The 20609-nt window shown below is 41.1% G+C and overlaps 1 protein-coding gene across 1 annotated transcript in view; it reads left to right on the top strand.

Moving 5' to 3' along the window:
- Positions 1–20609, top strand: part of LOC145396571 (glutamate receptor ionotropic, kainate 1-like) — a 91395-nt gene that overhangs the window by 13787 nt on the left and 56999 nt on the right. Inside the window, exons 2-3 of the mRNA XM_080269946.1 lie at positions 7253–7365; positions 8420–8557. Coding sequence (XP_080126072.1) covers positions 7253–7365; positions 8420–8557 — 251 coding nt within the window. The remainder of the gene's footprint in view (positions 1–7252; positions 7366–8419; positions 8558–20609) is intronic.

Raw genomic sequence — 20609 nt, forward strand, 5'->3', positions numbered from 1 at the left:
GAATACCACCCAGTGACACCAATATATCCTTTGTCATTCAGCCATTCAACTCTAAACTACCGGATATCGAACAAGGGCTGCTTCTCGTCAACTTAGGTGGCTTGCTAGAACCTTTCCCTTAGCGATTTACTCTACACATAATCAGTAATTCCCTCTTTTTCTGGCTTGCTAGCACATTTTCCTTAGCGATTTTTTTCTGCACCTTATCAGCAATTCATTCTTTTTCTTTTGTATTTCAAAGCAGGTGTGTGTAGACGGTAGTTGGGCAGTTCCATGGGAAGTGGGGGGATGGGACATTACCTGAGCACTGTGTATGCTAAACATCCCTATACATAGTTTAAGGAGATATAATTTATTGTTAATGCCATAGTATATGTTGTAATTACGTGGTAAAAAGCCAAAGAATACCTATAGCTTGGTAACAGAGCCGTGTATACCAATGATAACTGGATTTAACAGGGGTATTGATATCATTATGTAGTCTCTTAATGACTTTACTATAGACACATACTGCATAAACAGAAGAAAGGAGAATATTAACGTTCTTTCTTCAGGAATAAATTGGTAAGGGAGAGATGTTAGTAAGCTTACCCAACTCAATAAGAAAATGGACTGGTTGTTCTCCGTGAATGGACCAACCCGTCTCTATGTCCCTGTGCCGTCAAGTGTTTACTAAGATTAAAGGAAATACTAGACTCATAAAAAAAAAAAAAAAAAAAAAAAAGACGAGATGCAATTAAAAAAAAAAAAAGTGAAAATGATGACAGATATGCATAAAATTTAAATCGTGGGAGATACTGTCAGAGGGTAAAAGAAGAGAGAAGAGACAAGACAAAGAGAAAAGGGGACTACGGATAGACCAAGAGGAAGAAGAATGCAGAATATGACAGGGACAGAAATAAGACAAAGAACATCTTTGATAGCCGCACCTACCCACACCACAGCCACCACCACAACACATCCCAACAGCTGGCTTTAGTTTTGTGACATACCCCTTTACCACACCCCAGAAACTCAAGAAACACATACCAAATGCATCTCTGACACACCCTAGACGCACACCAGACACCACCAATACCTCCCACCCCTCAACATCCCTCCCCTAAATAAGTGATACTCATAAAACTCTACGGCTGCAACTTGCTTAATTTCATCCTTCAGACAGGCACAATGATTCAGAGAGAGAGAGAGAGAGAGAGAGAGAGAGAGAGAGAGAGGAGGAGGAGGAGGGGAAGGGAGGGAGAGAGAACAATGAGTAAGGGCAGAAAAACACTAGAAAAGAAAATGAAGGCTAGAGTGTGATGGGGTAGACTATTATTAAACGCACCCTAATTGAGATAAACGATGCCGCAGATTGCATGATATGGCTTAGTTCCTTCACCGAGCCACCAAGTACGTGTTTATTTATGCACGGCTGACCTGATTTGGCATCTCATTTACTGATGTAAGATGCAAATTTCTACACATTTTTGTTAGTAAGATACAGGGTTAGTGGTTGATGATGATGATGATTAGCATGGCGGTGGTTGTGGATGATAATGATGATGATGGCTGGAATGATGATGATGATGATGATGATGATGATGATGATGAGGATGAGGATGAGGAGGATGAGGATAACTAGAATGATGGTGGTGATGATGATGAGTGTCGTTTGATGCCAGTCCCCATGAACCTTCGACGTTTTAACATCTAACTAGAGGGACACTCAGTGGAGCGCATCTCTCCGACAAGGGCAACGTAATTTCCAAACCACTCTTCATAATGGGTTAGGGTTTCTCATCACTGATTAGGGTTTCGAAAAAAGTGTTTTCCTGATCCAGAATCTGTAATACGATCCGGATCGGTCCCAAAAGTTAATCGATTGTTCCCTGGGACATGGGCTATCTACCCACCAAATTTGGTCCAAATCTCTCTCTTAGTTTTTGAGCAATCCTGCTAACCGACAAACAAACAAACAGGCGTGAAATCATACTCTCCTTGTCAGGGAGAATAATGAATCCTGTCGCTGATAAATCATGTATCATCGAATCTTTTATTGCCACATCAGGAGAGTAGGGACCCGGGGCTAGGCTACTTACTGTAGGCAAAGAAGGCGGGAATAACTATATCCCTTTTATTCTAACTTGGCCTAAAATTATCATCTCGCGATGTTGAGTGCTGAGATTTAACAACAGATTAACTCAAGAAAACGATACTAATCACGAAGAAGTGCTATGAAAATGAGGTAGGGCCGTAGTACTGTCTTTTCCTGACGCTAGGTGACGTAAGTTGAAAAAGAGCGAAAATCTGGGTGAAGTTAAGAAGAAAGAACAAACTCAGTATACAAGATGGAAAGAGGGCAGTTTAATGCCAAGTCAGAGTAAACGGCGTCTTGTTTCGGTCCCCTGAGTGGCACCGTGCAATCAATTAACCTCAACCATCCCTCGCATGCAAACCCTTATGCGCCACAGTCTGTTGGAAAGCCTTAATCCACAAGACCACCAGGGGCTTATTTCGTTATGATTACCACCCAGCGTAAAAAATGGTTTCCAGGACTACAGAAAACCATTTTGCTTGTCACTCAGTGTGGAGTCCCCAGAAGGTAGAACTGTCTTGAATGATGTGTTAATAACTGCATAACCCATTTCACTGCTTATGCTGTTCATAGCTGTGCCATTTTCGTAACTTTTCATTGCGTCTCTCTAAATCCTACACCCAACCTTAGGAGGAAAAAAGATTAAGAAAAACTGATCTTCCCTGGAACGTGAACACACGAAAGCGATCGGGATATTTCAGGCTTCTTTTTGCCCGACGGATATCGGCATATTAATGACTCATGTGTCTTTGCTTTACACACACACACACACACACACACACACACACACACACACACACACACACACAAATTCTGCATACATTAATATCTAACTGGGTCGCGAGGCCTATATCTAGCACATAAATTAAGTTCCCAATCAGTCCATTACCTCACTAAGATAGTTTTGTTTTTTTAATCTTATCCTTACTACCTTTAGACGATGATAATGAAGTTAGGAAAAATACTCTTAATCAAGGCGTTAATAGAAGGCTCAATGTAACTCATGGCGCTCGAGAAGTTCAATCAAACAGTGTTACGGCAGCAGAATAGAACTGAGAGAGAGAGAGAGAGAGAGAGAGAGAGAGAGAGAGAGAGAGAGAGAGAGAGAGAGAGAGAGAGAGAGAGAGAGAGATTGTCCTGACAGAATGAGAGTAAGGAAGAAAGAGAAGAGGAAAGAAGAATGAGAATAAGATGGCTGTAAGGGAGAAGAAAAGAGAGGCAGTAAGGTAACAAGAAGAGAAGGGAAGAGAGGAGAGGATTATGGCAGGAAGAAAGGAGAAGGAAACAAAGAAAAGTACGATGGAAGAGATGGAAGGAATGGAGAAGACGAAAGGAAAAGAGGAGAGTAAGATGAGACGATGAGAAGACATGTGAAAGGAGAAAATATAAGTGAGATGCATTTCTACAGATTACTTCCTTTTCACTCTCTTCCATCTCTCCTTATTGCTCTCTTCTTTCTCCTCCCGTTTTCTTCTCAAATTTCTCTTCACATATCATAATTCTCTTTCCCTCGTCCGTCTTCCCTTCATTCTGTTCTCATTTCCTTTACCTTTTCCTTTCTTCCTTTCACTCACTCCTTTCCCTCTCCCCTCTCATCTTTCCTCCCTCCTTCCCTCCCTTCTATGTCTCTTTTCTCTACTCTCCTTTCTCCTCTCCCTTACCCCTCTCTTTATGCTCCCCGCTCCTCTCCTCCCTCACATCCAAACAATCCCTTCATTACGATGGAAATATAGCTTCATAAATCTACGAAATAGTGAAAAACTGAATATTATGCTCGTCTCCCTTGCCTACAAATTTTCATCATTCACCTCTCTCTCTCTCTCTCTCTCTCTCTCTCTCTCTCCCTGTGTGTGTGTGTGTGTGTGTGTGTGTGTGTGTGTGTGTGTGTGTGTGTGTATTTGTTTTCTGACTGCCTATCTATCTGTCTGTCTGTCTGTCTGTCTGTCTGTCTCTGTCTCTCTGTCTGTCTGTCTCTCTCTCTCTCTCAAAATTTCAGGCAGTCGATCTTCCTTCATCTTCCTTCACACGACCTTCAAAGCTCCTTCAATTTATCTCCCGTTATTCAATGAGAAGACCCCCCTCCCCCTGTGTGTGTGTGTGTGTGTGTGTGTGTGTGTGTGTGTGTGTGTGTGTGTGTGTGTGTGTGTGTGTGTGTGTGTGTGTGTGTAAGAGAGAGAGAGAGAGAGAGAGAGAGAGAGTGAAAAATTATGAGTATTTTGGCTGGTAGGGAAAGAAGGAATAAGGGATTTATGGCCCTTCAGCCCGTGGATTTCTTTTACTTTATTCGTGCTGCCTTCAAACGATTTTACTCAACTAGGAAGAGGCTTTTCATACGGGAGGGATTTAGATATTGCCTTCATTAATACCTTTGTTGTTGCGGCCTTCCTAAGCTGAATGAAACCGTCTGTAGCAAGAAAGAATGAACTAAGAACACAGCGTCGGTCTGAAGGGGCTAATTACTGTCAAACATAAATTCGCTTGGTTGCATTTTCTTTAGTATTCTTCTCTCCACAGAATTTTGCTTAAGAAGTGTTTCGTAGTTGTATGAGTAAAAGTGAAAATATAAAAGGCAAGCATTACAGAATTTGAGCCAAAGGAAGATTACAGTACTCGGTTTTATGCATATATCTTGTTAGCATAATCATAGGTGTTGCTGTAATATATTCTGTGTATGCTTGACTTAAATATATATGGGAAGAAGAAACCATCAGGCAATGGGTTAAAAAGACTCTGCATCAGAAGAGAATGATACAACAGAGAAGAGAAGGTCTACATGAATGAAACCGTCCAAAAGAATGAATGAGGAAGAAAAGTACAGTCAGCATCACATGTACACCCAATATTTCGCCTTTCGCCTTTTTTTTGCGTCTCACTTTCCACATTCTGACTATAATTCCTACGCTGAGAGAGGCTTGGCATGTTTCTCTGCCTTAAGATGATGCCCCCTGATATGATGCAGCAAGGAGTGGAGTGTGAGATATGCCCATTGTGTGAAATGGCAGTGGAATAGTAGCCAAATTTTCTCTCTGACTGAACACACAAACAAGTGAAGCTCAGGCAACCCAGTCTGAAGAAAGTCCAGAGGACGGGAGGACATACATTAATGTGGTCAATGAGGGGGAAAGTGGGTAATGTAGGCGTCTCCAAACTTAGCGACCGGCAATGACAGAGGTCAGAGCGTGGAACTGCCGTGACTGTCATTAAGGAGAGGGAAAATGTAGACTCCCGCCCATCTCCTCGCACGCCACCGCCCACATCCACACCCACACGCATCCAACACACACACACACACACACACACACACACACACACACACACACACACACACACACACACACACACACATACACACACACACACACGCATCACAGTCACTATGCAGGGATACTCTAATATCCAACTTGCTGAAAGGCGAGGCGCGCGCAAAAGGATTTTGGTCGTATTCCACGTGACGTTAAAAGCTTCGCATCTTTTTTCTTTTCATTTTTTTTTTTTTTTTGATACTTGAGATTCGGCTAAGAAGGCATCGAATCCCATCATAATCACGTTAAAGTTTCCATATATATAAGTCTGGGGTAGGGTAAAAATTTTTTTTAGCGCGCACGCACACACACACATACCCACACAAACAGCTGACCTATCATTCTAAAATTAAGCATGAAGGCAGTAGATGCTAAGACGATCAGATCATTTCATGACAGAGGTTGGGTTCTTCAAACGAGGTACTTTGCAATTAGTGTAGAATTTCACGTTCCGACCTTCAGGGAGGACGACTTTTCCTTGTACACTAGAATTCTGTCTTACACTTTTAGCATTCTCTTGTATGTATTTTCACCGTTTTAAGAGCAACATTATTCGCGTTAACAACATACTAAAGGATGCAAAGGGGCACAACAAATCGCTATGAAAAAGGTGTTACGGTATACCCAAAGCCATCTAAAACACAACCCTAACTCCTCCAGTACCATGACATGCTTGGTATACAAAAGCGGGCCGCGTTTAGTTTGCTGTTGCGATTGTTGTGGTTGGAGAAAACTTGGCAACAAATCATTAGCACTTGCCATACAGGCCAGCCGTCAAAGTGCATCATCACACGTTATATTGCCCCAGTCCAAATATAACGCCCACCTTTTTCCCAACTATCCCACAAACTTTTTTTCTACCCCCTCCTTCAACCTTTAAGACAATAATTTTCCCACCGCCAAAGTCGCCTGTCACGTAATGCTTTTCTTCATTACTTAGGAATGACGTCTCGTAAAGAAGGGAATTAATGAAGGCAATATATCATTCCCGTTTGAAAATTCTCTCCAAAGCTGAAAAACTTCGTCTAGGGAAGCTAAAATCTAATGAAAAGGACATCTTCGGGTAGAAGGGATTATGAGAACAATGTCCCTTTTCACAGGGTGTAGTCTTCCCACCATCCACCACCATCTTCAACCCCGCACCTCCCACCCATTTTTTCCTTTCTACTTTGACTTGCACCACATCAGTCTACGGCAGTGGTCGAGTCGGTTTACCGTCCCACTGGATGAGGGTTCGAATCCCGGCTGGGGCACGGAACGCTTTATGGATATGATTTTCGTTGAAGTACACTTTATTTATCCACCAAAAACCCGTCGGCATGTCGTAAAAACACCCCCGCTAATACCAATACGCCAGTCCTGTACGAGACAGCCCTATCATATATTCAATATGGACGGTGGTTGTTAGCGTCGAAGTGGTGACGTGGAGGTGTGTGGTGTGTAGGAGGTCTGCTGGGTATCAGGGAACAGGCTGTTAAACCTAGAGTCGTACACATTAAAAAAAAATAAATAAATAAAACTCGACGTATCCATTCTCTCTCTCTCTCTCTCTCTCTCCTAAACACCCCAAGAACTGACAAGGCCGGGTTGGATGTGAAAGAGAGGTCCAATATAGGCTACTCCTAGATATTTCCTAGACACTGGGAGGGGCAGACGATGATGATGATGATGTTAATAATAGTAAATAACAATTATAGTTACAAAGACGATGACGATAACCATGACAATAAAGAGGCCAGTGACAACAACAACAACAACCACAAAGACGATACCATTCCTTCCCTCTTCCCTCTCTACCATCACCACCACCACAACGGTAGCAATATATACCCCTTCCTCTAACCTATTCTCTCTCTCCCTACCATCCCCTCAGAGGACACAGAGCTGCGAAAGGCTGGGATGGGTGTGCTACAGAGAAGTCCTACACACACCCTCATCTTCCTGGACATCACGAAGAACGCAGACCGCCTCAAAGCCCTTCTTCAGGTAACACTAACTTTACTGAGCTAAAGCTATGTATAAGACTAATTGCTCATGCCTTCATCTTCTCTTCCACGTACACTTAAGGTGGTGCATTCAGAGAGTGCAACATCCGCGACCTACCGTACAATCGATGTAAGGGTCAAATTTTCGTAGCACCTCTTCCTTAGCGATTTATTTTGTATAATCTACTCTGATACTCTCGTGTATGTTATTTATACATATCCGTTATCGAAGCAGTTTATTTCAAAAGCGTACAGAAGGATACAAATGTGTAATATTCAGAATAAATCGCTTAAGAAGGAATGTTACGATGTCTCTCATGCCACCTACAATACGGACCAATGTATGAAAGTCTGACCGTGCCCTGTACCCGTCACCTTCGAACGGCTGTTGTTAAAATCGAATTACTTCATCCCTGCCTGACCCTCAACCCTTTCACTAAACTTGGACCTTAATGTTTGGCTTTGGCCTTTGATATACTGTCCTCAAAATACAGTCACTTATCACTTCCTGACCTTAAGCCCTCCCACAAGGTTTGATCCAACGCAAAGAAATGCTATTTGAGTTATTGGGCCGAATATTTTACTTGCCAAGTAACCTTTACCTTTGACCAACTGCTGTGAAAATTGAATCATTTCATCCTTTCCTGACCATTAATCCTTCCACCAACTGTTATCTAAATCGGATCAAACCTGTCTGAGTTGACTTGCCTTTGACCTATGATCTATGACTTTTTTTTTTTTTTTTTTTTTTTAAACCAAATATTTGATCACTTGTTCCTCCGATGGTTCTCTATTAATATGTTGTTTATGTTACAATTCCGTTTCATTATTTTTCCATTAACTTGAGACAGACAAACAGATCAAATAAACCAACCACACGATCCCCGCGCACTACGTACCCGGGTGTAACAACTAAAGTAAGTGAATACGGAAAAAAATCGGCAACTGATCCAACCTCACTTCTATTACTTGACCCCATCTCATCCCGGCCATAAGTGGGAAAAAGAGTCATGATGATGATGATGATGATGATGAATACCTTCCTTCTCCTCCAGGCCTTCTCCCGGCGCCCTAGGAGCCTACGTCGGCCGCGTCAGGAGCCTCAGCTTTATCAATACCTGCCCAAGTTCTTCCGGAAACCCATCTTTGTGGTCACCCTTAACACCGTCTTGGAGCTTCACAGGTGGACGAAGGTTAGTATTCTCTCTCTCTCTCTCTCTCTCTCTCTCTCTCTCTCTCTCTCTCTCTCTCTCACTATGTCAATCAATCTATGTTTTTCTTCCATCTGTGTCTGTCTGTCCATCTGTCTATGAGTGTGTCTATCCATTCATTATTATTTCCACCCATCCATCCATCTATCTATCTATCAGTCTGTCTGTCTATTAGTTTGTAGTCTGTCTGTCTATTAGTTTGTCTATCCATCTATTAATCTTTCCACCCTTCATCCATCTACCTATCAATCTGTCTATCTATCTATCTGCCATTCTACTTACCTGCCGACTCATCATTCAATCAATCAATTTATCTATCCCTCCCTCCCTCCATCCATCTATCCCTCTATCTTGTCTATCTACCTAGCTACATACATATCTATCTATCTGTGCATCTATCTATCCACCGATTTATCTATCGTACCTGGAGGTCGACATAGCAGCAGGAGGAATTAACTCAGAACCTGAAGTAAGTCACAGTAAACAGAAGGAATAAAATTATTCAAGGTATTGTACAGAGAGAGATACCAGCGTCTGTCCAGGAAAAGATAACTGTGTATGAATGGACAGCGGTGGAAATGTGAGGAGAGGACGCGAGGAATGGGTTTTAAATGCTAGGGGAGGGAAATAAGTGGAAGTGTTGAGTACTGGGTGTCTAAGGTCTACATGTATGGTGACTTAGTTCGAAAGGGTGAGGAGTGACGCTGTTAAGAGGCGTAGGTGAAATTATTTGAGAAGATGAAAAGTGAATTAAGAAGGAGGTGTGGGTGAAATGGTATGAAGGGGTGAGAAGTGACTTATGAAAGAGGTGTAGCTGAAACAGTATGAGGGGGTGAGAAGTGACTGTTATGAAAGAGGCGCAGGTGAAATGGTATGAAAAGGTGAGAAGCGACAGCTAAGAAAGACGTGTTGTTTAGGTGAAATGGTGTAAGAGGGTGAGAACTGACCATTAAGAAAGAGGTGTAACTTAGGTGAAATAGTCTGAGAAGGTGATAAGTGACACTGATATGAATGAGGTGTAAGGGATGACGCTGTGTTATGGAAAGGCCAGACCAAGGTGTGTTGAAGTGCTATGTCTATATGGAAGGAATGGTGATGAAAGGCTAATAACTTTCAGATATACAGATCAGAGTGTGTGAATGGAAGGACGAGGCCAAGGATAAGAAAGAAAGAGAGTGTGAAAGAGATTTTGAATAACAGAGGTCTGAGCATCTAGGAGGGTGAGAGGTGTGTATGAAACAGAATTAACTGAAATGAAGTGGTTTGTGGAGGTAGGAGTAATTGATGAAGCAGCTTATGGAGGATGATTCGGTGTCAATGATCTGTTACAGGCTAGAAGTGAAGCAACTCTAGTAAACCGTAAATCACTAGGACCTGGTTGCTTTGATTTAGACCATTACATATACAGTATACCCTATTAAAGCTAACCTGCCCAGAAACTGTCATCTCTCCATCTTGAATTCTAAGTCGTGGCATGAGATAAATACTAGCATATGAGAGTAGCCACGAAGAGGCGCAATGGAAAGGATGCAGAGCCACAGTTCTGTCTTATTCTGCCACTATGCTACGAGAAGTAAGCAGCAGAACAATAGCCTGGGCCAAGTTAAGATGAAAAAGCTATAACAGGTGGGAGACTTGTGGCCGAATTCTAGGAGGTTAAAGGGACTCCCCAACACCTGTTACTATACTTTGTTCACACTAACTTGACCTAAAACTGCCAGCCCACCACCTTTAATGCAACGCTGTAATAAGGGATTAACGCTAGAGTATGGTTCTAATCATATAAGCAAAGTTTAAAGCACCGAAATACGCTTACTCAAGTACTGTATTTAAGCACCATGTTTCAAGATTTACTTTTTAAAAAGTATTGAGTATTTTCGGTACTTTTACTAGTATTTATGCATATTTTGAAGTACTTATACTTCACTACTTCGTAAAATATATAATCGTTACACTTGACATTCACCAAATAATGATAACTGGTGCATTGGTGAGGGAATCTGGCAAATTGGACGTCAGGCAACATTCCTTATGAAAAATTTAGATGCATAACAAAAAAGGAACCCTGGATGAAGACGTGAATCATCAGGTCAGGTCAAGTCCGGCACCATCAGGAATAGTTAGGTCAGGTCATGAATGCGGTGAGGCAGGGGTGGGGGGTGTGAGGGTGCGGTAAGTAGGGATTAATATATAAGCAAGTAGCTCTGAGTGAATTGTCGATAAAATGCAACACGACACTACTTGCGTCTGCTGCCTGCGAACGTTTGTTCAGTGGCGTTGGGTTCATTTTTAATAAAAAAAAAAAAAAAAAAACAATGCTGGACGGCCACTGCTGTAAAATCAATCATTAATTAGGCTAAACAAAAAGAACTTTGTGTAAATATGTAGCAAATCCCATGGTTAACTACACAAGCATACAAAGTCCTTTTCGCTGAGGTTGTCAACTACTACAATGTTGCCTATGTTCTTTTGTTTTCCTCATAATAAACTCATTCACAGTACACCAAGTTTAATGATCTTTAAATTCAATGACTGGTTACTTTTAATTTTAGTACCTGAGTACCAGATAAATGAGATACTCCTTACTTTTACTTAAAGTCCACTTTATTTTGGGTACTTTTACTTGAGTAATAGAGTAATATTTTGATGTAACAATACTTTACTTATGTAACAATACTGGATACTTTTTGCAGCTCTGTATACAAGTACTATAGAAAGAATGTGGAGCTGTGGTACTGTCGTATTCAACCTCTGACCTACGTGAAATAAGCTGCAAAAGGATGAGAAGCCGGGTCAGGTTAAAGTGAAAAGAGTTTAGCTTATTTATGCATGTGAGGCATTAAAATTTTCTTTTATACAGGATGGTAAATATATAGCGCTTGCTTTTCACTCCGTCGGAAGACCTCACTCAAATACCGCAAACTATACCGTATCCACGTTAACTAATTATAAAATTGTCATCTCTCCACCTTGAATGCCGAGCTGTAACAAGACATTAAAATATGACGCTACTCACGAAGAAGTCCTACAAAAATTATGTTGAGCAGTAGTCGTGATATCTTGTTCTGCCACTGAGCTACATGGCTCAAGCTCATGAAGAGACGAGAATCTGGACCAAGTTAAAGTGAAAGAACTACAGCCAGCCATACTCAAGCTGGTCGGAAGGCTGCTATCTCGTTCGTCTGGTAATTCAGTGCCACAGAGGAGGAAGAATTATTGACGTGTGGTAATAGAATGCGTGAGAGATGGTATGCTGGAAAAGGCTTATGACAGGAATCTGGACATAGTTTTGAATAATGAAGTGTGTTAAATGGGGTTGCGTGTTGCACAGAGTGGAGGGTATTATTTGGTCCATAACAAAAGCCCGCGCGCGCACGCACGCGCGCACACACACACACACACACACACACACACACACACACACACACACACACACACACACACACCATAATTCCAACACTCATACTCTCACGGTAAATGCACATGCCAAGCACGATCCCCACGCACATACTACTACATTATGCGATATTTACAAGCCCACCACAATCCACACGCTACTAACATTCTATTACAAGTGCGGTTACTTTTACGTTTTGTTACCCTTACATTGTTACATATCACGCTCCGTTACTCTTACGTCCTGTTACTCTTTATGTTGTTACTCTTACACTCATGGCTTTGTTACTCTTGCATATGATCTGTTAACATTACGCTTTGTCGTTACCACGATGATACTCATGGGTTGTCATTGTTACGTATGTTACATATGAGTAATACGTTTTGGAATCCATGTCGTTACTCATACGTTCTGTTACTCATACATTCTACATTGTTACTCCTATATCGTTACTTTTGCGTTTTGCTACTTTATAACTACATAGTTACTCTTGTGTAGTTCTCTTCCGTTCTCTTACGTTCTGTTACTCATACATACCACGTTCTATTACTCTTACATACGAGGCCACCAGAGACAGAAGGGTGGGCCTACTAAAGCATAAAGCTGTAAAATATACAAGGATTTATTTGGGTCAGCTTAAATCAATTCTGTAGTCCGTTCACCTTTACTTGGCTAAGACTTTTGTTCCTTTTTATCTTATTTCACTTATTTCAGTGGCAGAATAAGTCAATGCTACGGCTCTGATTTTTTTCCATACAACTTCTTCGTGACTAACATATTCTAGTGTTAATCTCCTGTTATTACTCAGCTTTCAGATGGAGGTACGATAATTTTAGGTCGTTAAAATGAGAAGATTACAGGCATTCAGTCATCACCAGAGAAAAAGAAGTTCGATCAGTTCAGAATTATATATAATAAACAGGTTGAGTCCTACACTTAATTTCAAGTTCATCAAGTTAATTTAATACTGATCGATTCAGGCTATACCTGTGAAGTCTTGTGCCAAAAATCAAACTCCATCAATGTAATTTTCGTTTTACACATGACAACTGTGCTTTTGATTTTTTCCAGGTCCCATTAGGTCCATTACATTTATTCAGGTCATACTTACACGGACATTAGCCAAGCATAAGCCCTACTGATACTATGACTTCTGAGATGCTGATCCAGGTGTTTCAGGAGCAGATGAGGTGGGCGGAGACAAGTGGGTGAGATGGAGTGGGATGACAATGGGTGGGGTAGCAGGATGGGGACGCACGCTCTGTGAATATCTACATTTGGTCAGCTGGAGGTCAAAGCAGTCATCCTTATAATACTAATCTTAGAGGAGAAAACAACGTAGAATGAGTAAGGAGGAATGAGGAGGATGAGCTAGTATGGTGGTGGGTGTTGGGGCATGAGGAGGGAATAAATGCTGTGATGGATGGTGTTACTCCTATTATATGCAAGTCAAAGGCGTGGGGGTAAAATATATGAGGAGTGGGCGGGGAGAAGTGGGTGGGATGGGTGGGATGGGCTGAAATGGTGGTAGGTGATGGGGAAAACCGAGGCAATTACACTATTAGGAGTATGAGTATTGTAAAAGTGGCGAGTCTGGTGGTGAAAAGGTCTACGCTACAGATTTTCCTTATAAGTTCAATGTCGGTGAACTTAACAGCAGCTGGGTGGGTGGAAAAAGAGTGGACAGGACAGACGGGAGGGAGCTGTAGTCCGGAGGGGTTATGTATGGCCTTGGTTTACTTCAAAAATTTTCCCCAAGCACAACGAGAACAACCACACTACCAACAGCAAGAAAGTTAACATGCGCCACTCTCACGGACCTTGCGCATGAAGATGAAAAAAAAAATAATAACAATAAACGCCTCTTACCACCCCAAGCGTCCGTAAAGAGAGAGAGAGAGAGAGAGAGAGAGAGAGTGTGTGTGTGTGTGTGTGTGTGTGTGTGTGTGTGTGTGTGTGTGTGTGTGTGTGTGTGTGTGTGTGTGTGTGTGTGTGTGTGTGTGTGTGTGTGTGTGTGTGTGTGTGTGTGTGTGTGTGTGTGTGTGGTGATGCTGTGGCCTTGATACGCAGTGAGTCATGAAGCTAAGCCAGGAACTACATTATACTCAATTATCGCTAAAATTTGGATATACAAGGCAACAGACACCGACCCGCAACGGACCTGAATAATTGAGGTTAAAGGAGGAGGAGTTCTGATAAAGAATATAAACCCGTGGATATGTAAAGTGTGTGATGCTAAGTGTATGTTCACACCCCATGGATTCTACCAATGACACATACGGATTCTGACACACACACACACACACACACACACACACACACACACACACTTGGACTTCCACATGCATCACTTCCTATAAAAAAAACCCTACCCCACTTGTGCTTCGCCAGCATGAGGAAGGGTTAATTCTGGCAATCATACTACCTCCAAGGAGAAGGTCCTATCCAGTAATGGAACAAATATAAAAATGCAGATCAAGGCAGCAAATGCAGCCCCAGGTTCGCCTGAAACAGGAACCCTGTGGACTGCAGGCTGAAGTTGCTCTTCTTTTGCAGTCTATCCTCCTCCTTTCGGGGGACAGGGAGGGAGCTGATGGACGTTAATATAAACGGGCAGTGAAGCCGCCCAGTTATGTCAGTGCCACCGCATGAAGGCGTCCCTCTCCAGCACCAATTTTATTAGTGACTAGGTTTCGGGTCACAAAATTAGCATGACAAATTTCTTCCAAAACTGACTTAACGAATAAAAGAAGATAAGTGAGTTATAATCATGGGAGACGGACAGAATCATTCATACCGAGCTATCTCAACTCTCTGGCTACTGAAATCGATGTTTGTTCATGCCAGTCGATTTTATTTAGCTACGAGAAAACCAACGCCGCAGAAAGGTTACGAACTACATCTACGAAAGCTGTCTGAGAACTGAGAACGTTTTTGATTATTCCCGGTCATGCCAGACGATTTTATTCAGCTCACAGAATCCCAATGAAATCAGAGATAGTGAGCCATATTCTCGCTGGCATACGGAATTTCGTCGAACTTCCTCCTTAACATCTTCATTACGATATCTATCTATATCTATCTACCTATCTATATAAAACTTACTGCCGCTATACGATTTTACTCAGCCTTAGGAGAGCCATTTCTAACTGGAAGTATTAGATTTCACCTTCATTGGCTTATTCAGTACTAGACGCCTCTACTAATGCTGAAGAAAATCGTCTGGCAGAAGAAATAAATGCTAAAATAGGTAAGCAGAGTGAAGAGATTAATTACTTATTTTGCATATTTTTATCTCTTTAACATCAATATAATTTCAGTATTAACACAGAAGATACCAAGATAATTATGATATCCAAAATACGGTTTCCTCACTTTCATTTTCTTACGTCTTTCTCCCAAGCACTTAACATCTTGGTGCCTTTCATTTCTTCACCAGTTCGCTACACATTTACTTAATTTTTCATGCGACATATACCCCAGACACCTTTTCAATTTTTTTTTATTCAGGTCATAAGGTTTAATGGGGTCAAAGGTTAAGCCATACAAAATTATTAGGTCCTCTGTTCTTGTATATTTATTTACCATCATAGCAAACAGCACAGAAGTATGTCAATGTACTGTAACTCGGTGGAAATCATCTCGCAGTCTCTTGGGAATCTAGGCATCTAGGCAGTCTCTCTCTCTCTCTCTCTCTCTCTCTCTCTCTCTCTCTCTCTCTCTCTCTCTCTCGTTTTGCATTAAGTTGAGTTGGCAGAATTAATCGCCAAGGAAGAGGTGTTACGAATGTCCAAAGTCAATAAGAATAATGTTGAATTCCAGAGGACAGGCGGTGATGACACGAAAGCAAGAGAAGGGTGATGAGTGTGTAAGTGGTTGGAAGTGATGATTGTGGTGTAAGTGTGAGACATGGTGGGTGGTGACGAGAGAGAGAGAGAGAGAGAGAGAGAGAGAGAGAGAGAGAGAGTAATGAGCTGCATGCTGTTGCCTGACTCACTATGCATCATATTACACCCACTAATGTTGTCCTGACCTTGCCAAGTTTATGTCTGTCACACACACACACACAGACGCACGTACACCCCCACTACACACACACACACACACACACACACACTCTCTTTCTCTCTCTCTCTCTCTCTCAACCATGCGACTATGTAAATCCAATGTCCAACACCCTCATCATCAGTATCGCATTCTAACGCTCTCTAATCTCTTTCGGGACATGAATCAAAGAAGAATGGAATACCCATGAACAATTCCGCTCCCCCTCCCCTCCGTAACACTTCTACTACTTCTTGCTTTTCCCTACAGGCTAATATTCTTAAGCTGAGAGACGACTGGTATATTTCTCTGCCCATATACAGGTATACGAGTAATTCTCCTTGACATGATGCTTAGCCCTCTTGAATCTTTTTTAGTTTTACTCCTGCTACCCCTAGACAATTTTATTCAACCTGGGAGACTTCTTTAACTGGAGGAGTTAGATATGGTGTTCACTCTCTCCTACCCTGCTAGATCTCCTGAGCTTAGCAATAATATACTAAATTCAATGTCATAGGTGCCGCTGTTGTTACTGTTGTTGTTGTTGTTGCTTTTGTTGTTGCATCCTCAAGATTATCTGGAACTGACCCCACCGTGCTACAGGAAAACAAGCCACTTCCACCGTCGCTCCCAGAGGTCTTTTGTTGAGGCTATAGTGAAGGATGTGTTGTGCGTGACTGTGGTGCATAACGTGAGGACGTGTGCTGTGGTGCGGGAAGTGAAGGAGTTAAAAAGCCAGCTGTATGTGCCTAAAATGTAAAGTAGACGTGGCGGAAAAGTACGCGAACTTATGTCCCCGATTGTACATGTGTTTGGTAATACGGTGAACAAAACCCTATGCCGATACAAAGACCAAAGATTCCTTGCAGCATACATCTGCCCTTTTTTAGTTTGTGGTCTGTGGTTAGAGCGATTCCCTGCCATTTGAAAGAAACTGAGATCAATCCAACGTCCAGGCTGAGAACAGTTCAAAGTTTTGGCCTTCGTTAAAACAATCTCATCTGCTACACGACCCACCAAAATATTGCAACCTTCACCACCACCCACCAACGCACCCACACACCCAAAGCACTAACATTACCAAATGAGTCCTAAACGAGACAGCCCTGGGATGTATTCAGTATGGACGGTGGGTAACATATCTAAGCACTATGTGATGATGATCATTTCTTATCCCTATAATTAGTAGAGACCTCCCTTACGCTGAATAAAATCGTCTGGAGGTAGAAGGAATAAACTAAAATAATAGACTATCGTAATGAAGGGCTTAATGACATTTATATTTCTTCGTTCAACTGGTTATATTTTAAGTAGCTTTGGTAATGCCGTAGCACCTCTTTCTTAGCGATTTATTTTGCACACTGCACCTCACTATCCTCCTGTATATTACCGACTGAAACTACATCGATGGTGAAATAATGTAAATAAGAAAAAAAATTAGATCCTAGTATGGAAAATAAATCGCCAAGAAGGAAGTGCTAGAGTGCTAGTAAGCCTCCTATTACTTTACGATTGCTGACTTCACTGGACATGACTGGCGCTTCTTTCTTCCTAATTCTCTCTCTCTCTCTCTCTCTCTCTCTCTCCACATAAGGATTTTTTACTCCCTGACCTCAAACTCTATCTCGCGACTTCTTGTTCATGCATTTTTTCCCCTCTGGCTGTGGTCATAACTCGCACGCATGAGAGAGAGAGAGAGAGAGAGAGAGAGAGAGAGGTAATAATAATAATCATCATAATGATGATGATGATGATAGTAATAATAATAATAATAATAATAATAATAATAGTAATAATAATAATAATAATAATAATAATAATAATGATAAAAATGATGATGATGATGATCATGATGATGATGATGATGATTATAGTAATAATGATAATAATAATAATAATAATAATAATAATAATAATAATAATCAAGAATGATAATAATAATAATAATAATAATGATGATGATGATAATAATAATAATAATAATAATAATAATAATAATAATAATATTAAAAGATTTTTCTGGATAACTGGCAGTTTGTATTACCTTCATTATTATTGTTATTATTATATATATAAGCTGCCGGAAAAAAAAAATATATATATATATATATATATATATATATATATATATATATATATATATATATATATATATATATATATATATATATAAAATGTGTGTGTGTGTGTGTGTGTGTGTGTGCTGGATGCCGACACAGCAAGAGAGCTTGTTTGTTTTTACAGGTGGATGCAGACGTGTGTGTGTGTGTGTGTGTGTGTGTGTGTGTGTGTGTGTGTGTGTGTGTGTGTGTGTGTGTGTGTGTGTGTGTGTGTGTGTGTGTGTGTGTGTGTGTGTGCCTTGTAATCAGTAGTGATAAACAAGGCTTTGATCTGGTTCGGCATTTCTCTTTTTACAACCAAATATACAAAATAAAATCAGCACTCGATACAGCTAATAGTGCAGCTGCAGTCAAAAGTTCTCTTACACCATCTTTAATCCTCATAAAAACCTCGCGTGATACTCCGAAGCTATGCCAACAACAGTCATACGCGTGGAATCTCCGTTGATTTGAGACCCAGGACCCATACTTATAATATTTCCCAAGTTTTAAATGAGTAAATAATTCTTTGTGTATCCGTTTGTCTTCCCTCATACAGCTATCCAGCCATTCAGAATCACATAAGAGTGAATAATAGAGCCAGGAGACGCGTTTACTGCACTGAGTAGGTAGGCAGATTGGTAGGTGGTTGAGTGGTGGTTATATGAGGGAATAAAGATCCACTGGGGAATAACGTCCATGGGGTAAATCGATCCGTGGCTGAAAGAGGTTCAAGTGAGAAAATACTATTAGGTGTATGAGGGAACGCTTTCTCTGAGGTAAATCTGCCCATGTGGAAACCTAGGTGTACAGGAGAGGGTCCCAAACTTTTCCTGGTCATTCCCCACATTACCAGGCAATCTTTGATGATCTCTCTCAGCTCCCAAATGGCGGGGTGGAGTTCCCCCTTTGGGAGTTATTTTTAATAACTAGATTTCTGAGTTATCTGCCTTCATTTAGTGGTACTTTTTAACAGATAACAGCATGGAAAAAAGCTGTATTATGGAAATTTTTAGAAAATTTGGGGAATATTAAAGAGATTTTGCATTTTTCTGTCGCATGATAATAATCTGATGACCATAGTCAGACTTTAAAATAGCACAAATTAAAAGACAAAAAACAAATGCTCATAAGTTACATAAAATTTATAATACACAACAAATAAAAAAGCACTTTGGGCCGTTCGGGTTTCATATGTTTATTCCCCCCTGGAACACCCAGATTTCTCCCCAGGGCGGAATTCCCTCCCACTTGGAACCCTTGGTCTAAAGCAGGGGTTTCCAACCTTTATTTACCCATTACCCCATTTTCCACACCTCTCTTCACTCATTACCCCTCATTGCTTATGTTTCCACAATTGCATTTTAGCTGCTTAACAGTTTGATGCCTAGATTTTAGTTTGAATGTAGGACTTAATTAAAGGTTAGGCTAAAACCAAGAGAGTTATTGCAAGGAGTAATTTATTTTTATTATTAACACTGATACCAAATAAACATGACTTTAAACATTCATCTCTGAATTTTAGTATAAGTCTGAAAGTCTATCATAACTGGTATGATTTTTAGATTTTGTTTTGTTTTGTTACCTCCCCCATTACCCTTCACAAAAGACTAAATTACCCCACTTGGGGTAATTTACCCCAGGTTGGGAACCCCTGGTCTAAAGGATACTACTACTACTACTACTACTAATTATTATTATTATTATTATTATTATTAATGTGAGCGAGATAGGTCCATGGAAGAAAAACTCCGTTCAATATATTCCCAGCGAAAGAGAATAGGTCCATGGGGAGGAACAGGCCCACAGAAAACAAAAAAAATAAGACCATAGGGAAATACAGGTCCACGGAGGGAATACAGGACCATAGGGAAATAGGTTCATGAGGGGAAACAGAATGGGACCAAATAGGTCTATAAGGACGAATTGGTATGCGGAGAAAAGTACGCCCATGAGGTAAGAAATAGATATAGGTTCCTGGAAAAAAAAAAAAAGTGAGTGGGGGGATTACCCCCCGGCGGTGTAGTCGTCGATGGACTTAAAAGCTAGTTTATCGTAAAAAATGCTTAGGAACTTTTATATATACTGCCCCAGAGATGCACTGGTATTACTGATCAGGACTATGGTTACTGATTGGCACAGGCAACAATAACTAAATGTAAATAATAAGTGACCTTGATCGCCTACCTACGTCGCTAAGGTACACTCTCTATGGCGTTTCATAAGAACTGCTTATACGATTAGTAGGGATCTGCAATTAAATTCCTCCTTTTCCAATGAAAACGTCCTAATCAATGTTAATGCTACGGATTCATCACAGTAAGCACAGGAGGAGAAAGTGTGTGTGTGTGTGTGTGTGTGTGTGTGTGTGTGTGTGTGTGTGTGTGTGTGTGTGTGTGTGTGTGTGTGTGTGTGTGTGTGTGTGTGTGTGTGTGTGTGTGTGTGTGTGTGTGTGTGTGTGTGTGTGTGTGTGTGTGTGTGTGTGTGTGTGTGT

Source organism: Coenobita brevimanus, chromosome 38 (assembly GCF_032717465.1).
Source record: "Coenobita brevimanus isolate Jiangsu-jjx chromosome 38, ASM3271746v2, whole genome shotgun sequence".
NCBI lineage: Eukaryota > Metazoa > Arthropoda > Malacostraca > Decapoda > Coenobitidae > Coenobita > Coenobita brevimanus.